The 16,133-nt window shown below is 39.2% G+C and overlaps 1 protein-coding gene across 3 annotated transcripts; it reads right to left on the bottom strand.

Moving 5' to 3' along the window:
* Positions 1-1,992: 1,992 nt before the first annotated feature.
* On the bottom strand, positions 1,993-15,795 carry zdhhc20b (zDHHC palmitoyltransferase 20b). 3 transcript variants are annotated; one of them, XM_066699645.1, is made up of 15 exons: positions 15,707-15,794; positions 15,455-15,627; positions 12,709-12,735; positions 12,295-12,389; positions 11,627-11,747; positions 11,325-11,394; positions 10,873-10,905; positions 10,424-10,544; positions 9,176-9,211; positions 8,470-8,602; positions 7,060-7,186; positions 6,750-6,839; positions 6,166-6,275; positions 5,917-5,964; positions 1,993-5,677 (listed from the first exon to the last, which is right to left on the bottom strand). In XM_066699645.1, the coding sequence occupies exons 2-14, from the start codon at positions 15,570-15,572 to the stop codon at positions 5,921-5,923; spliced, it is 1,125 nt and encodes a 374-aa protein (XP_066555742.1). In that variant the 5' UTR covers positions 15,573-15,627; positions 15,707-15,794; the 3' UTR covers positions 1,993-5,677; positions 5,917-5,920. The 3 variants fall into 3 exon arrangements, with proteins under 3 accessions (XP_066555742.1, XP_066555741.1, XP_066555743.1); XM_066699644.1 differs by having other exon boundaries at positions 5,917-5,967; positions 15,707-15,793; XM_066699646.1 differs by lacking the exon at positions 9,176-9,211 and having other exon boundaries at positions 5,917-5,967; positions 15,707-15,795.
* Positions 15,796-16,133: the final 338 nt, after the last annotated feature.

Raw genomic sequence — 16,133 nt, 5'->3', positions numbered from 1 at the left:
ATAGTTACTCCACAGTTAGTGTTCGCGGTGTCAAAGAGTAAAGCTGAGATTTGTTTCCTTTTATTGCTTCAAAGCCATTAAACGTCGCCCTGCCCAATCACCCCAGGTTTTTTGATAACCAGCATTTATTACACTGATCTTCTATGCAAATAAACTGGTCAGATAACTGTTGTTCAAAATCTCTTTTCTCTCTCTCTCTCGCCATACACACAGTCAATTTTATTGATCCGCTGTGGATGAAGGTGAAGGCCTCCCCGTGATGTTTCCTCTTGTTTTGATTTAGAATTTCAGTGAGGAAAGATAAGACGCTTAGCATTATAGGAATGTCCCGGACACATTTTCCCTATTTGATGTTTTAGCATATTATATTATATTGTCCTAAATCTGGATACTTCAGGTGATTGAAAATTCTATGTCTACTGCCACTTTTAAAGTTTAAATTGAACTAATGTTTTTCTTTTACAAACTGATGTTTTTCCAAAGCCTACTTTGAAAATGTCAAACATGAATGCAATGGAATTTAATAAGGTCTGTTTTGTGGACAATTTCTTTTGAGTGCTCAGTGAGGTTAAAGATCGCTGGGATATAGTACATATCTTCATCTCAACTCTATGCACTAATGGAAACAACATACAACACATTGCAAAAGTTTTGATTTATGCTTTCAGTTATCACCTTTAATCTGTATGTCCTCAAAGAAAGGAAAAATAACTTATCAACTAATTGTCTGCTTTAATGAAAACCTCCGATTATCCATTGCATTGCCATTATACAGATGCTGAAGAGAATTACCTTTTGGATATTTATCACACTCTTTGTGCTTGGAAACCTTTGCATCATATTAAGCAGGGAAACAAAACCGAGACATAACGGTAAGTGGAGAATATTTAGATGCGTCATTTCCACAAAAAGGAAAACTATTAATAGGTATAAAAGGAGGGAAAAAACTCCTATTCCATAGGCAGAGATACTCAATCTTGCACAACTGGGCATGTGAGTCACTGAATTGTTTCAAGATGTATGGGCATTAATAAAGTGCTTCTGAGTCAGAGACTGAAGTACACAGAGCTGAACTCTGATCTACCACACTTGTTTTATGGATTTATACATCAGTGCTCATTTAAGTATAGATTTTTTACTCCATTTCTCAAATCATACAATAGTGTGTTCAGCCTCTTACCAACCAGATGTGGAACTTCAGTGTAATGAGTTTCAGTATTCTAAGAAGATATACATCAAACAGGCAGGCATTCAGCGACAACAAGGGATGAGATTTGTGGAATATCAAAGATTTGTTTTAACACAGTTGGGGTATCAGTAAGAATCCAATGAAAATGGCCCTACTTGCGGTCCAGAAGTGTTAATCACAGGCTCATTTGCTTTACTGTGATTTGAAGCAGTGATGTTCAGGGGCAGACAGTGAACACCAAGGGTGGTCGGTCACTGAGCTCACAGTTTCCATTTTAAAAGAGCAGAACATCACAAAAAGCAATGACATCACCTTTCATTTAAAAATGTTTACTGCAAAAGGCTTTTGCGAAATTATATATAACCAAACACGAAGTTAATTAACCAGGAACTTGTCAAATTCTGTACTTTAGAGGTACAGACAAATACACCACCACATGACAGGAGCAATTAACAATTTAAACCAAGATGTCAAGTTGGAATACAAATTGTGTTAAATCAGAAATTATATTTGGTTATTTAGATTAATTACCTACAATAATTGTTTACAGCAGGAACATGTTGACAATTTAAATGGCAACGAAAGATAGTGGAATGAGGCACACTAGAGAAGTGTGAATTGCGTAGAACTGCACAGCAGCATCACGTACACGGATGCGAATACGTCGGGGCCCTGAAGCAAGTTACTCTAAATAAACAGACGTGTCAAACTGAAATACAGACAGCTGGAATGGCACTGGGCACCTCATGGGCAACACTTCGTTATAACATTGCAGATCCAGGTAAATAAAGAACAGACTGAACTGGAGTTTTATTTTTATTGTTACTTTTTCACATCCATATATGTGTACTTTAACCACAACATATGCACATTCAAATGAATTACAGAAAATGTGCAAACCGTGCATCTTAATTGAAAATTTTAAACACATTGAAAATCAGTTCTGGCTTGCGGTTAAAGCACAAAGTACAAAACATTTATACTGTACATGCAAATGTCAAGAAAAGCAACATTTCCCAGACTTGTGTAAGCATTCAAGATGACTTTGCTGGACGAACATCCATATGGCTTACGGTATTTCAACAGCCTATGAATAACAAATATTAAAAAAAAAAAAAAAAAAAAAAAAAACACCCTCAAATCAGGTTACAATTATCAAAAGAGGAGTGCAGAGATCTGGACAACAAATATGGCTATCTTTGAATAACAGTACAAATCTGAAATCGCCAATATACATTTGATTTGCTTCATGCTTTAAAGCATAAGCGACATTATTCTATATTGACTGTATAAAATGTACAATACAGACCATATACATTATATACAATTCCTCTCCCAAATGACATGCTAGTATTACAAATACTGGGATATAATGCAAAAGAAAACAAAAGTGATCTATGGTTTCTAAAACTGGATGGTAATTTAGTTGTACTTGATCTTACTCTATCTGTGAACAAACCAAAGTAAATGATACAAAAGGATTGGTTTGGGTCTCCTATAAGGGCTTTGTGGATGGTTTTTAAAAGTACAAAAGCTGCAACCACACCCACCCTCACCTGGAAAAATTAACAACTGCGAGGCTTCAGAGTATAAAGGCTGGCGAGGTTTGCCATGCTACATTTGCCTCAGAAGCAGGAAACCTTTACAAGGTCTGACTAATCTAGTGCCAAATCTTCTAAATACACCAGAATACCAAAAGTCATGGGACAGGCCTCCACCCACTGTTAACAGACTGGCACAGAGGTCTGGGATGCAGGGCTGCACTTGGGAAGGGCACCACGCATGGCACTACATGTTACACAACTGTACTGACAGCGTTGATGGCATTTTCTGACGAGCGAGCAGACATGACTACCGAAACGGAAATGCACCACACTATAATACTGAGAGCGGAGCAGTGGGTCACAGAAACGCATGACTAGGCCACATCAGGGTGCTGAACTCCCTCCAACAGAATACCTCTGTGATGAACTGGAATTGCATACCAGGAAGACACGGCAGAGATCAGCTTCCTTTCCTAAGTTATAAATGGTGACATGGGAGGATTGTCTCAGTTTTCCTCTGGCCATCTGGAGGTAAAGGGATTCCACCCCCCCCCCCCACAGTCATGGATGTTGTAAGCAGCTGCGGCATTGTGCGTGTGCGTGTGGTCCCAGTACATTTGGTAATAGGGTCACAGGTTTGCTTGCTGGCCAACTTGTTTTGAAGCTACACCATGAGGACTAAAGAACATTAAACTCTGTAACAAAGCAAAGAAAACAGGTTTTAAATAAATGTATTGTTCCCTTTTATAACTCCTAATTAAAACAATTAAATGCAAAAATGAACCCTTGTTCATGACATTACTCAAAAAGCTTTAAAAATGACAAACAATTGTCCTCATTTTGTTTTCTTTGACACAAAATAAATGGCTAAAGGACTTGCCATAGAAACAAAGATATCCATTCAGTTTTAAGGGGCTTTAAAAGTACAGGGCCTTACAAGTACCGAACTATACAACCAGATCTGCTAAGCAAGGGGCGGCCACAGAATAATACACAAACCCGTTTGCGTTAGGAGTCTTTAGCGGTCAGTAATGTATGGTTTCAAGCTTTTGTGATGGACACTGAAGACATAGTAGTAGAGAAGCAAGTATAAATGTGGTGGGAGAGTGCCTGTAAACACAAACTTAGATAAAAATATACATATTCTGTCCTTTAGGTTCAGCCCTTTGGAGAAGCACAGCCTAGAACGGACGGGATCAAGCTTCACATAACATCACCCTGCATCAAAGATCACGGTCCTGCTGCTGTAAATTCAGTCGGTTACGTAGTTTCACTCACGGAGAGAGAAGTTATGACACTGGACTACAGTTCACAACAGCAGGTAGTGACATCGCCAGGCCCGGAATCCATTTCCTTCAGATCCCTCAATTGCTAAACACAAGTAATTAATTAATTCAGAATAATTGCAGTTCTTAAAACACTTTGATTTCAAGGTACCTAATATGGCAGCACGCTTGGATGGGTGTGCGTGTGCGTTGCTCCTTTACAGGTATGTATTATTATTATTATTATTATTATTTTTTTTTACAGTAGGCCACTAAAATCCCAAAACAGCATTACAAGTAACATTACCATGGATGTAAACAGCATTTTCATCTTAACATAAATACCCACAAGTTTCCACAATGCAGCTGGTCCCTAAAAGTACAGCTGTTGGATCTCCGTAATCGACTTCACTGAAATTTAAGATCGTTCGGACCTGCCTTGAACCAAAGGCTAGTTTATTTTCAGCGTTTAGTGTTCTTCGACCCATCCCTAGCAACTTTCATCAGGAAATCTGTTCACGAGTGTTCAGCGCCCACTAGTGGACAATGACAAACTGCAGGGAGACCGTGGGCAGCAGCCAAAGCAAAGGTCGACCATAACCTTCATTCATCCATAATGAATACTTTTTCCTATGGATTTAAACGCAACTATCCATGTAAACTGAAGGCACAAAACTGCTTTAAAGAAAAAAAAAAAAAAAACTACCGAGATGGTGTTGTATACATTTTGTATTCTAGTGCAGGACTTTAGTCAGTCTGATTATTTTTGTTTTACCAGTTTAAAACCAAACAGATTTAAATAAGGCAGGAAAATTTAACTGCTATCTTAATGAAATGGGCTTAGTCATTAACTATTTTTGTTAAATCAATGTGGTGAATGTACATCAGTACTGTAACCAAATGAAACCGGCAAATTCAAAGACTCACCGCTAGTTGGGTTTAAAGTCAAAAAGCTCTTTTGTGCGGCAATCTGTTCAATGTCTCTTAATAAAATCTGTTCCCTCAATTCTTAATGGGTACAATAAATATTCCTTCATTAGTCTGTGGTCTACAATTTAAAAATCAGAAGCTACAGACAATTCAGAAACACTTGGCCTCTTATCTCCCCTCTTACTGTAAAAACAACACTATATAAAATTGATATATAAAAACCTGCAAATATGTTACTCCCATTTACAGCTGTAGCACCAGATCCAATATATAGGCTCGATACCCATCGTTTACCAGGGGGACACCAATCAGTTTCATGTTAAAAACCTGAGCATTGGACCATGGTTGCTTAGTGTACTGATCAATGACATCTCCTACAGGAACACTGGGAAACACAAATAGGCCTACATAAATGTGTGTGAGAGACCAATAAATCTATGGCCTAGTGCAAAATAGGAATATTTTTGGCTTGGCATTGCAGGGTTATTATCCCAAAGGAGGACAAAACACTTTGAGAAAACTCATTATTAATACTTTAAAATTGCAAATGAGTGTTTAGATCTTAAATAAGAGGGATGTGAAAAAAAAAGTCATGATCGCTAATGTAACATCGATGTCCATGGATTGTGTTTAAGGCATCAGTCTCGATAGCTCTATTCAGTCAGGCCGACTCGTTACCCATCTGTGAAGCGTTTCTTCAGAGGGCAGGAAGGAAATCTTCACAAACTCCAGCTTCACTCTGGAGAGCTCTGCAAACACAGCATAGTGGGAGGGAAGTTACAACAAATAATTGCACAACTTCTCCCTGTAGGTTATTTATTGCAAGTTGTGATCTAAATGTCTTTATTTCACTGCCCCTGAATCCCATGTTCTCAGTCATTGCCAAAAACACCGACCACTCGCCTCTAGTCAGAGAAGCAGACAGTCAGAAAGGCATAAAGCAGGTTTTTCATTAGAGATGAGCCGAGAAGACAGACAACACGCTTACCTCGTTAAGAATTACTTTCCATTGAAACAGAGACGTTCAACTCTCCATCTGCTGAGAAAAAAAGAAATAAAAGATCACACCAGTAGCTTTAACCTGTAAACGACAACCAACTTTTAAAATGCATTTTGAGAGTATATCTGTGAAGATAAATCGATAAGAACTGGAAATACCTCAGATCAGATGGCAGATGCTTATTAACAAAACCTTTCATTCATGTCTTTTTAATGAATATATTGGAGACAGGGATACCTATTTTATGGTTGGCGGCATCCAGGCCGTCCTCTGTGAAGTGCTGGTCGTTCCCCAGAAGGCGATTCTGGGATTCGCTCAGAGGTCTTGGGGTCTGACCATCAATAATGCTGCAGAAAACAAACCCAACGCCATCATGTGGTTAATGATGGTACAAAAGGCATTCACACAAAGAGAACATTATTTCTTAGCAGACACCCTTGTCCAGGGTGACTTACAAAATAAGTGCAATACAAAGTGCAATACAGTACAGTTCAAGGCAGAATACATTTTACAAACACAGCATCAAAAATAGTCTCGTCTCCCTGTCATTGTGTGGTAATTTCACACATTTACACATTGTACATGACTTCTGCATATGGAGAAATGAATACTGGCATGAACTTCAGATAAGCCGGTCCTTCTAGTGATGGTGTACTGCAGGGTTTAAATTGTGATGCACCTTCCCATTTAGAAACAGGCAACACTGCCCCCCCCCCCGGGGGGCAGAGGAACTGCAAACGTCTTGTATTGTTGCCACAGGAACTAGACAACTGTTCTGCAGGAGTTGAAATGGATGTAGTAAAGCGGAAGTAGAGGTTTACCTTTTAACACATTCCGGTTGGCTCTCTACAGCTGGCTGCTCGATGTCAATATTCACCAGACGCGTGGGGAACGTGGATCCATCACCCAAACTAGAGGAAGAAAGAAACATTAAAGTCCATGAGTTGTACTAGGTGATGCCACTTCTCACAGAAGAAGCTGCACATCTAACATGTTATTCCAAGTGCACAGACAAGTTTTTATTTTAGACACTTCTGGTGCACAAGCATCGTGTATTGAGGTGAACAGGACCTCAGATCTAAGCCCGTCTCTCAGCCTGGTTCCTTTGCTGCAATGGTTTTGGACTCTTACCTTGTAAAAATGGGCACCATCCAGAATTTCTTTTCATCTCCAAACACCTGCTTGATATTCTTGCAAAATCCCAGCGAAAATCCATTTTTGTCAGGGCCGTTTCTAAAGACAGGAGCTCGGAACGCCTCTGTGGAGCGAGAGATGCGTTTCTGAGAGCAGCGTCACAAAGCACCAACTAGCACATGCTTCCCCAAACTGGTGTGGGGGGCACATTGTTGTGCCATGAAATATTAGAAATGTCACTTGTGTGCCACTTTGAATTAAAGATTGGGTTGCTGCAAAATACTAGCAGTAGGTGTGCCTTATTGGCAGTAAGTCATCAATAAGTTCCTAACCTATTTTAAACATTACAATTTTCCTTTTTTAACATGAATAAGAATCATGCTTATACCCAAGTAAAATTCTGAATCTTAAGTATACAGTGCTATGCCATGGTATACATCTAATCTTCAAATATCTCATTTTCCTTTTTATCACTTTACATTTATTTTTTTTATTCATACACATTGAAATCAGTTAATAGAGGAATGGCACTGAATTAGTCGGACACCTAAATAATATATGGACACTGCAAAACTGTGAAATACAATTTCACAGAAATCTGCAATAACAGTGCAGAGGAGACATTTCAACTGAAATAACAATTACATCAAAAGGAGAGCTGCACCCATACACACCCCAAAAGCCTGAAGTCCAGCACCAGTCAACACCAAGATTTCAAGCTACGACCAAACAAATCCAAAACCAACTCAATTTTGTCAGTGGAAATGCAACCCCAACTTTAACAGAAAGCTAAGTTTACTGGAAACTCTACCCCTAACCTGCACCAAAGCAGAACCCTAACTTTCACAATGAATTGGGTAAATACTCAAAATAATGACCATTCTACCTTAATTTGTACTGCTAACAAGAACTTAGCTTGGAAACACTGTTTAATTTTCAATTTTCCTATTTGTTTAACTGAAATGTTTCTCTTACACATCCAATTATTCAGTTAAACAATACATTACCAAATTAGTCAAATAAAATGTAGAATACCTATGCTGATCTGTGACCCTGCATTGCAGTGTGAAAAGGAGAGAGGAAAACAATATATAAAATCAACAGGTACAAATTCTGACACTCATTCTTTTTTCAAGCATTGTTTGGAGACGCTGTGCAAATTAACCTCCATTCCAAAACTACACTGAATATCTAGATCTGAGACTTTAATGGACAAGATGAGGAGAGCGAGCGATCTTGCAAAATCAAAAACATTTTCAACATCCAGGACTATTACATCACAACCGACAATAACCAATCGGAAGCCTTCCTCATCATATCCTCAGCTTTAGAGTGTCAAACTTCTGAACTGGTTTAAAATAATAATTAAAAAAAAAGTGTTAGAAGTCAAACAGGAAGTCTCCTTACCTATAGTAGATCGATTTTTCCCAACGAGCCACAGGTGGTAGCTGAAGAGCGAGAGTATACTAATGAAGAACATTGCAGCCACAAAAAAGAGAAACAAGACATGGAATTTGGCGTGAGTGTCTGGAAGATCATTCTAAGAGGGGAAAGAGAAGTAAGAGTTAAAACAAAAATTACTTCTTACACAAAGAACAAGATAAGACTTCGCAGAAAAACCAATTTAACTTGCAGATAAAAACAAAATATAAAACAGGAGAAACAGCATCTGGGAAAAGATAATTAAATTGTGTAAAATCACATTCATGTCTCCATGCTCAAGCAACAAACCAGTAATAGATTTTTTATTGAGCTTGAATGGTAAAGCTATCAGAGAAAAAAAAAAAAAGTATCTGGCCAACTGAAAAACTGACATTTACCCTTTTGGATTAATTAACCCATCTAACAAACCAGGGCAGTTCCATGCGATCACTTTTCACAATTTGTTGCTTTAATAGCCTCACTTCGGATACCTCAGACGGATCAGAAAGGACAGTGGGGTTTCTGCCGGGGGGTTTAATTTTCTTCAGTGGTGTGTTTGGGGATTATACATCATTCAAACACAGCACAACAATGCACGATCCCAATATCACGACAATGAAAGCCTCAGCTCACTGAGGGAGACTATGGGAACTCTCAAACTAGGCTAAATAACCGACAGCACCACATTTACCTTCGGACAATTCTCTGCGGATTTCCTCCGGCAAAGCTTTGTGCAAACAGAGACAGACCGTGTTAGATAAAGCAAAGCAGCTATGATGCAGTGAATGGAGTGGAAAGGCAAGACAGAAATGCAGCATTTTCAAAAGGGACAGACATTGTATGGGGGGGAAAAAAGGCAGTCAAAACATGGAACCAATTTGTATTATTATTTTTTTCCCCTCGCTCGCTAACAGCTCAGCTAAATCTGATAACATGTTATTAAAGTGGTTAGGAACAGTTAAACACATCAAAACAGGAAGCCCATTTACAAAGTTTCCACTGCGAGCTACTGTACTGGTCACAAGAATATAGGCCATCTCTCTCTTTTACATTCCTTCAATTAACAGAAGACATTTCACCCTGAATACAATGCATACCATCATGAAAAATATCTCGAGTAATAATACACTTTATAAGCTTAATTTGACTCCAGCACAAATGCTCCAATACATGCAAATATCAGTCAGTAGAAAAAAAGAAAAATCACCAGGAAGTTAGTTTAGTAGCAAGAGTGGATGAAACCGGTAGAAATAATCAGAATATAAGTGAGTTTTGTCAAGTTATTAAACCAATGTGATTAGCCAAAGTCCAAGATCTACAGTAATGTGTTCATTTGCATATAGGATTGCCTTAAAGACATAAAAAGCACAGTAGTCTTGAGGTTTGAGGCATCTGAAGTGAACACGTATCATTTTAACGTCATGAACCGCTTAGTAGAAGCGGAAATCAAATTATCTTGAGGGGGCTCCAACTTCTATAACAAAGAGCAGACGTTAAAATGCAAATTTCACTGGGCTTCATCCGTCGCTCCGGCAGATTCAGAGCCCATTGACTTGAAAGATATCTGCCATTTTAAAATGCTACAGTGTTATTCCTTTGTTATACTCCAGATGAACAACACCGTTCTGTTCCACGGGGAGGCCTGTACCAAACACTTGAACACTTGAAAGCATAGTTTATTTATGTGATAAATGACCTACACAAGTCAGAAGTACACAGTGATATGTGCACATGGAGTCACATGCAGCCATTGCTGGCGACGACAACATGCCACACAGCAGGCAAGGTTTAATGAGCAAAAAGACAAAAAAAAAAAAAAAAGTTGTGAGGGGCATCTTTCAGTCTTTTGTCAGGGTAAAGCGGAGGTTATGCTTGTTTTTCAGTCATGGTGGCTGCATTTTATTGACCTATTAAAGCTGAAATAGGACTTTGAACTTACTGTCCAGAATTTGATGAAATACTGTAGCACTGTAGAAGCTATGAACAAGCAGTACAGCAGTGAATAGGCCAGAAACAGGATAAAGAATTTATAGTTTGAAAATCCAACGCAGTTATTCACCCTGAAACAGACAAGCCATGAAAACAGGTCTGGATATGAAAGTTTTACATTGAGGCAGAGAACAGAATCAGACCATGCAAAGAACTGGGGATTTATTTGGGTTTCAGGACCTTCAAAGCATCAGAGAAAGTTCTTATCTGTGAATATTTTAAGGAGTATTTAACAAAACTAAGGTAGTGTTTTTCTATTGCATAATTTAAGAATGGGAAAATCAACAGCTTTTCTAATGCAAATACTGACAAGCGCTCAAGAAATGCTTAAAACACAGACAGTACTTCAGATTTAGAAATCCAAAAAAAAAAAAAAAAAAAAAGACTAGAGCAACTTACCAGGGACAGTGATGATCCATTTTCAAAACACACCTATTATAAAAAGAGAAAGCTTGTCAGTTAATAAAAGCATTTAATGTGCCATGGCTAGGATTTTATGCCAAGGAGTAAAACACACTGAAAAGTACATGACTACATGGACCATACGGACTTAATTAGACTTCATCTGAGGAAACTGTGCACATTTATACCTACTACAGCCAGCCCAATGTTTCAGAAAGCAGCATTCCACTCATTTTATATTGATTTCCTTCTTGAAAGTAATTTAACATTTGCGCTTTAATGCTCTAACAAATCGGGCCTCACTCAGGTGGCTAAAAAGCATTGTTAAGTGAAGTATTCTGGGCTTGGAGGAATGACCTTAGACGAAAAGAAACATTACAATTTTAACAGAGAGGATCAATCAGTTCTGCAAAGTGGAAGCTCTTGTTAGTGGGAACCAAATGACTTACATGTCACAAGCCGAGCAATGGTGACACCTGTCAGGTTTAATGATTTGACAGCGGTCACAGTACCGTACAGCTGCATTTAAGAAAGAGAAAAACACATAACCAATGCATAGGTGTGTACTGTGTGCAGGAAGTTCAGATTTATCAAAGACAAGACATTTTTAATAAACAATTGTAATTACAGAGCTAAAATCTCATTTTAGCCAGGATCAACTGTTTATTAGGTGTGCGTGGAGACATGAAACTTTAAATATGGCCGTTAAAAAAAAAAAAAAAAAAAAAAGCGGAGGCCGGAGCAGACTCACCTCCAGTCCCAGTCCTAGTGTACAGAGGTAAATCGCGAGCCACTCTTTTGAGGATTTCCTGTTGCGATTCTGGTCTCTCCTCTCTTTCGTACTGTTCTTTATCTGCTTTGGGCAAGCAGAACTGCACAGATAAGAGCAGATATCACGGTCAAATTAATAAGCGGGCTTAAAAACAGCAAATGCTTATCCGCTTTATCCCTCATCTCTGCAGATTAAAACACATTTTCTAGAGATCTTTCCTTTCATCTGTCAGGCAGGCGGGATTTGTCCAGGAACGCTTTGCTGTTCGAATGACTGGATATCCACTGCATTTACCTTTATTTCTAATGTTGTATTTGGAGCACTGCACTTCCAGATTTAAGCTGAATTCGGGCTATTGTGGTTGTTAGTGAACCAGAGCTGGTTATTCAGCCGTAAATGCAGACCTGCCTTTATTCAGAAGTGTCACTTATGACTGAAAGTGCCATTGTGCTTCTCAAATAAATTAATTATTCTGGGTAATGGACAATACTTATGTTTATATCAATAATGCTTTTGCAACAATCAATTACCAACACAGAAAAAAGGCATCACAATAATAATTTACTGTCCTTTCCATAGTACATCCTGAACACAATTGAGTTTATACTCCACTACGAGAAGATCAATAGCCGAATCAGAGTCATTACCTCTTTGGATGGGCTGTCTGGCTTTGTGAAAATGGTTTTCCAGTACGACCACACAAACATGACGAAGGAAAGGTGGAATATCACCATGTAGACAACTGCAAAAGACAAACCAGGGGCTGTGAAGCTGCAGGCCAGCAGATACAGATGTACTTCAAATTATTAAAGATTAAACAAAGCATTAGCAAGAAAAATCAGCACAAAACTACATCACTGAAGGGAAATACTAGATTTTGTCAATGGATATTTCATTTGGAAGGACCATGCAACACAGAGCAAAATATAAAAGGATCACAGTTACACATTTCTGTAAAATAACTTCTAAAATAGTCTTAGTGGTCTGAATAAATACCTTCCTCATGTCAGTAGCAAGATGAGTCAGTTTTTTTGGAGGGGGTGTAATGAAAGCACACTTACTTTTTTCACCAGTGTTCTGGATTGTAACTGCAAGAAAAAAAAAAAAAAAGTTTCAGTAATTATGTTTTTGAAATAAGTCCAAATAAAATGGTCTCTCCAGTGAATTCATATAGCCTTTGAATTTGTACTAAAGCTCCTCTGAGCTGTCAAGTATAATGCAATGCAAATCCTAGGATAACGGTGACAGTTGCTGTATCCTGATTAAAAATGCTTTGAGGGAACACTGAAAACACACTGAAAGTCGCACTTGTCAGATCTGACAAGGTGTGAAAATGCCTGATCAACATTTTTCAAGGAAGTCCAATTACAGTGTCTGGAAAAGTGATTTTGAAGCAGTACTGGGTCGCTTCAGGGATCCATTAATTCACCGTCATTCACTCTCATGCTGCTGCGATGATTAAAATTGTATTATTAAAGCAAATCATGACAACTTCAGCTTTAAATCAGAAGAAAATCTAGAGCTACTTTTCAATTGTCCCATCAGTGAACTAGATTGTTAAGTTTACTATAACCAAACAAGGAAACAAATAATAATAATAATAATAATAATAATAATAATAGTCCTTTCAACACACTCATTTCAGCGATTCTTTAGTTTCCATTGTTCGGGCTGCATAGCATGTTGTTATTGTAACTTAGCTGCTCTTCTCATCTCATTCTCCGTGGGCCTGTCAACTTCCTTGCCTTCAAGCAGTAGCACACTAAATGACTTTAAGATCCTGTGCTAGCAAAATTGCTTTCCCTAATCCCCAGAGAGACAGCATTTCACCCGAATCTCTTGCTAATTACTCTACCCTCCAAAAGACACCTTTTAGTGTGTAAATATTGCCAAAAGTACTGTTGAGAACTTTTGTAACATACTTCACATCACCCCCAAGTCTCTGTATAATATAGGAGATGATCTGATAGTTTAGGACTAAAGGGTCATAATCACTACTCTATTAAGAAGTCAGAGATGAATGAGTATTGCTTTGTATCACTTCATTTAAATCAATTATATGAATATACTGATGCTTCACAGCTGCTTTTAGTATTTACAGTATTTGACACTACCATCTGGGCTACAGGAGAGGTTTGAGTACTGAAATTGCCTAGCCAGACTTTTGAGTAATGTATAAACACCTTTAACAGTGCAATAGGTGTTTTTTTTTCAGTAAACATCACTTCACATTTACATACCTATAAATAATGCTCAGTGTATGATGTGACAGAGCAAATCAGTTGTGGAGGAAGAAACAGCTCATTATTAATGCGAGTTTATCTAGTTTGCTTATAGCTTTTAGGGTATCTTGGTAAAAGCTCATTAAATAAGTAATGCATCCGTTTCTCCATTAAATCATTTAAGCATTACAACCAAGAAAGCTTCCTGTATGCATCTGTAGGAGTGTGTCATAATATGGACTATTGAATTACAGTTGTTTTATTTTGTTGGCGATATGGAAGCAAATGGGTTTTTTGTTATGATGAAGCATAACAGCTTTCAATGCACTTTTCTTACACACAATTTTTAGTTTTCTGGAAAAATCGCTTCTTTTGTGGGAATAGTCTGGCCATAGTAAATCACTTACTGAACTGCAAGATCATATGTAAATGGTGTTTAATATTTAAGTAACTCTTAAAGCAGGACTGTCAGACTCCAGCCACAGTGTCTGCTGGGTTTTGTTCTACCCAGCTCCAGGCTCTTAATTGGTGTAATTAACCAATTAACCGGATTAATTTAACCCTTCTCTCCACTCGGAAATGTTCCGTGTTCAATGTTTGGAGTCAAATTGTAAGGCAGTGGTTCTCAGTCCTGTCCCGGAGGATCCTTTACCCTGCTGGTTTTTGTTCCAACTGAGCTCTAAATTACTTAATTGAACTCTTAATTGAAGTAATTTCTTGAATCAGAGCGGTTTTTATTATTTTAAATCAGTAGGGGTTTAAAGTTAACTATAACATTGTATAAGGAACCAACTTTTTATCATTTTAACGATTCAAATTCAATTTAGTATCGGAGAGCCCATTTGGAACAAAAACCGGCAGGGTAGGGGCTCCTCCAGGACCAGGGCTGGGAACCACTGTTGTAAGGTAGCCAATATAAAAATAATGTAGTTTACTCAGGCAGGCTCATCTAAAACAACAAGTAATTGGAACAAAAGACAGCAGACACTGCGGCCCCCCAGGACCGGAGGCGGACAGCCCAGCTCCGTGCATGAGCGACACCCTGAACACGGGTCCACACGGCGGACCTGGCAGCCGCCGCACCCGACTGAAGTCAATCCCAATCAGGCCGATGGGGAGCGACGCTCCGCCACCAAAACAGCCGAAAACACACCAGCGACTCGGATCCGCCACAATGGAGCCCGTACACACAGCTGTACACTGTCCGCACCGGCCACACGCGTGGCCACGCTGCACAAACCGCCAGGAAAACAAACCCGTTTTCTGGTTACCCGGTCTGTTTGTTTTCAAAATGTGAGGCGCAAGTTAAAGACACCACCCGGCACAGACAGCGCGACACCCCCTCTGCCCCGGCACTGACACTCAAGCCATTCAAACCGGACACACATTTTATTCAAAACGGTGCAAAAGCAGCGGCGAGGGAGCAGTCCGGCGCAAACACCTACATGAAGCTTTTAAGAAAGTGCAGCTGCCCAGGGCTGAGCGACACATTACAGCGCTCCCGCTACTTCCTGCTCCCATACGCGAGTTTGCGCACGAATAAAAGCGTCAAACCCCTGCCCCTCGCCAGACACTCATTACTTACAGATGCACAGCTCCACGACGTACGCATAGTAGGACCAGCACACGACCAGGGCGATAAAAACCACAGGAATCCAGGCTAAAACCCGTTGACAGCACCTCAGGACATGAGAAGGCGCCATCTTTAATCCCAGCCCGCAGAAGGAAGCGTCACGCCTGACGTCAGAGCATCCACTCCTTAATGAGAGACAAAGATCGCTCCTTAGAGCAGCTCTAGGGCAGGCAATGGCAGCACTGAACTGCTTGTAATACGTACTTCGGTGTGCGTACACTGAACGACTGAGATGGTAATTGATCGCTTTGGTAGGTCTGAGTGAAGACGCAGTGCTTTTTCTAACAGTCAAGAGCTTGTGCTATGAACCAAGGCTTCCCAAACCCATCCTGGAGGAGCTCCTATCCTGCTGGTTTTTGTTCCAGCTGAGATCTTAATTGCTTAATTGAATCCTTAATTGAATTACGGCAATAAGGCTCAATTACTTAATTAAGAGCTTGGTTGGAACAAAAATCATCAGGACAGATATATATTTGTAAAGATAGTCCTTAGCATCAGCATACAATATACATATCGTAGGTCAATCAATCAGACTGATATCAAGCTATGTATGGTCTTAATTGAGATAGTTAGACTAGAACATGGTTTTTCAAGAGGCATAACAATGCATGCACAAGGGCAGCCATGGCCA

This window comes from Amia ocellicauda, chromosome 3 (genome assembly GCF_036373705.1).
Source record: "Amia ocellicauda isolate fAmiCal2 chromosome 3, fAmiCal2.hap1, whole genome shotgun sequence".
NCBI classification, from domain to species: Eukaryota; Metazoa; Chordata; class Actinopteri; order Amiiformes; family Amiidae; genus Amia; species Amia ocellicauda.
The sequence above is the reverse complement of the archived record's forward strand: the minus strand, read 5'-3'. Positions and strand labels throughout refer to the sequence as shown.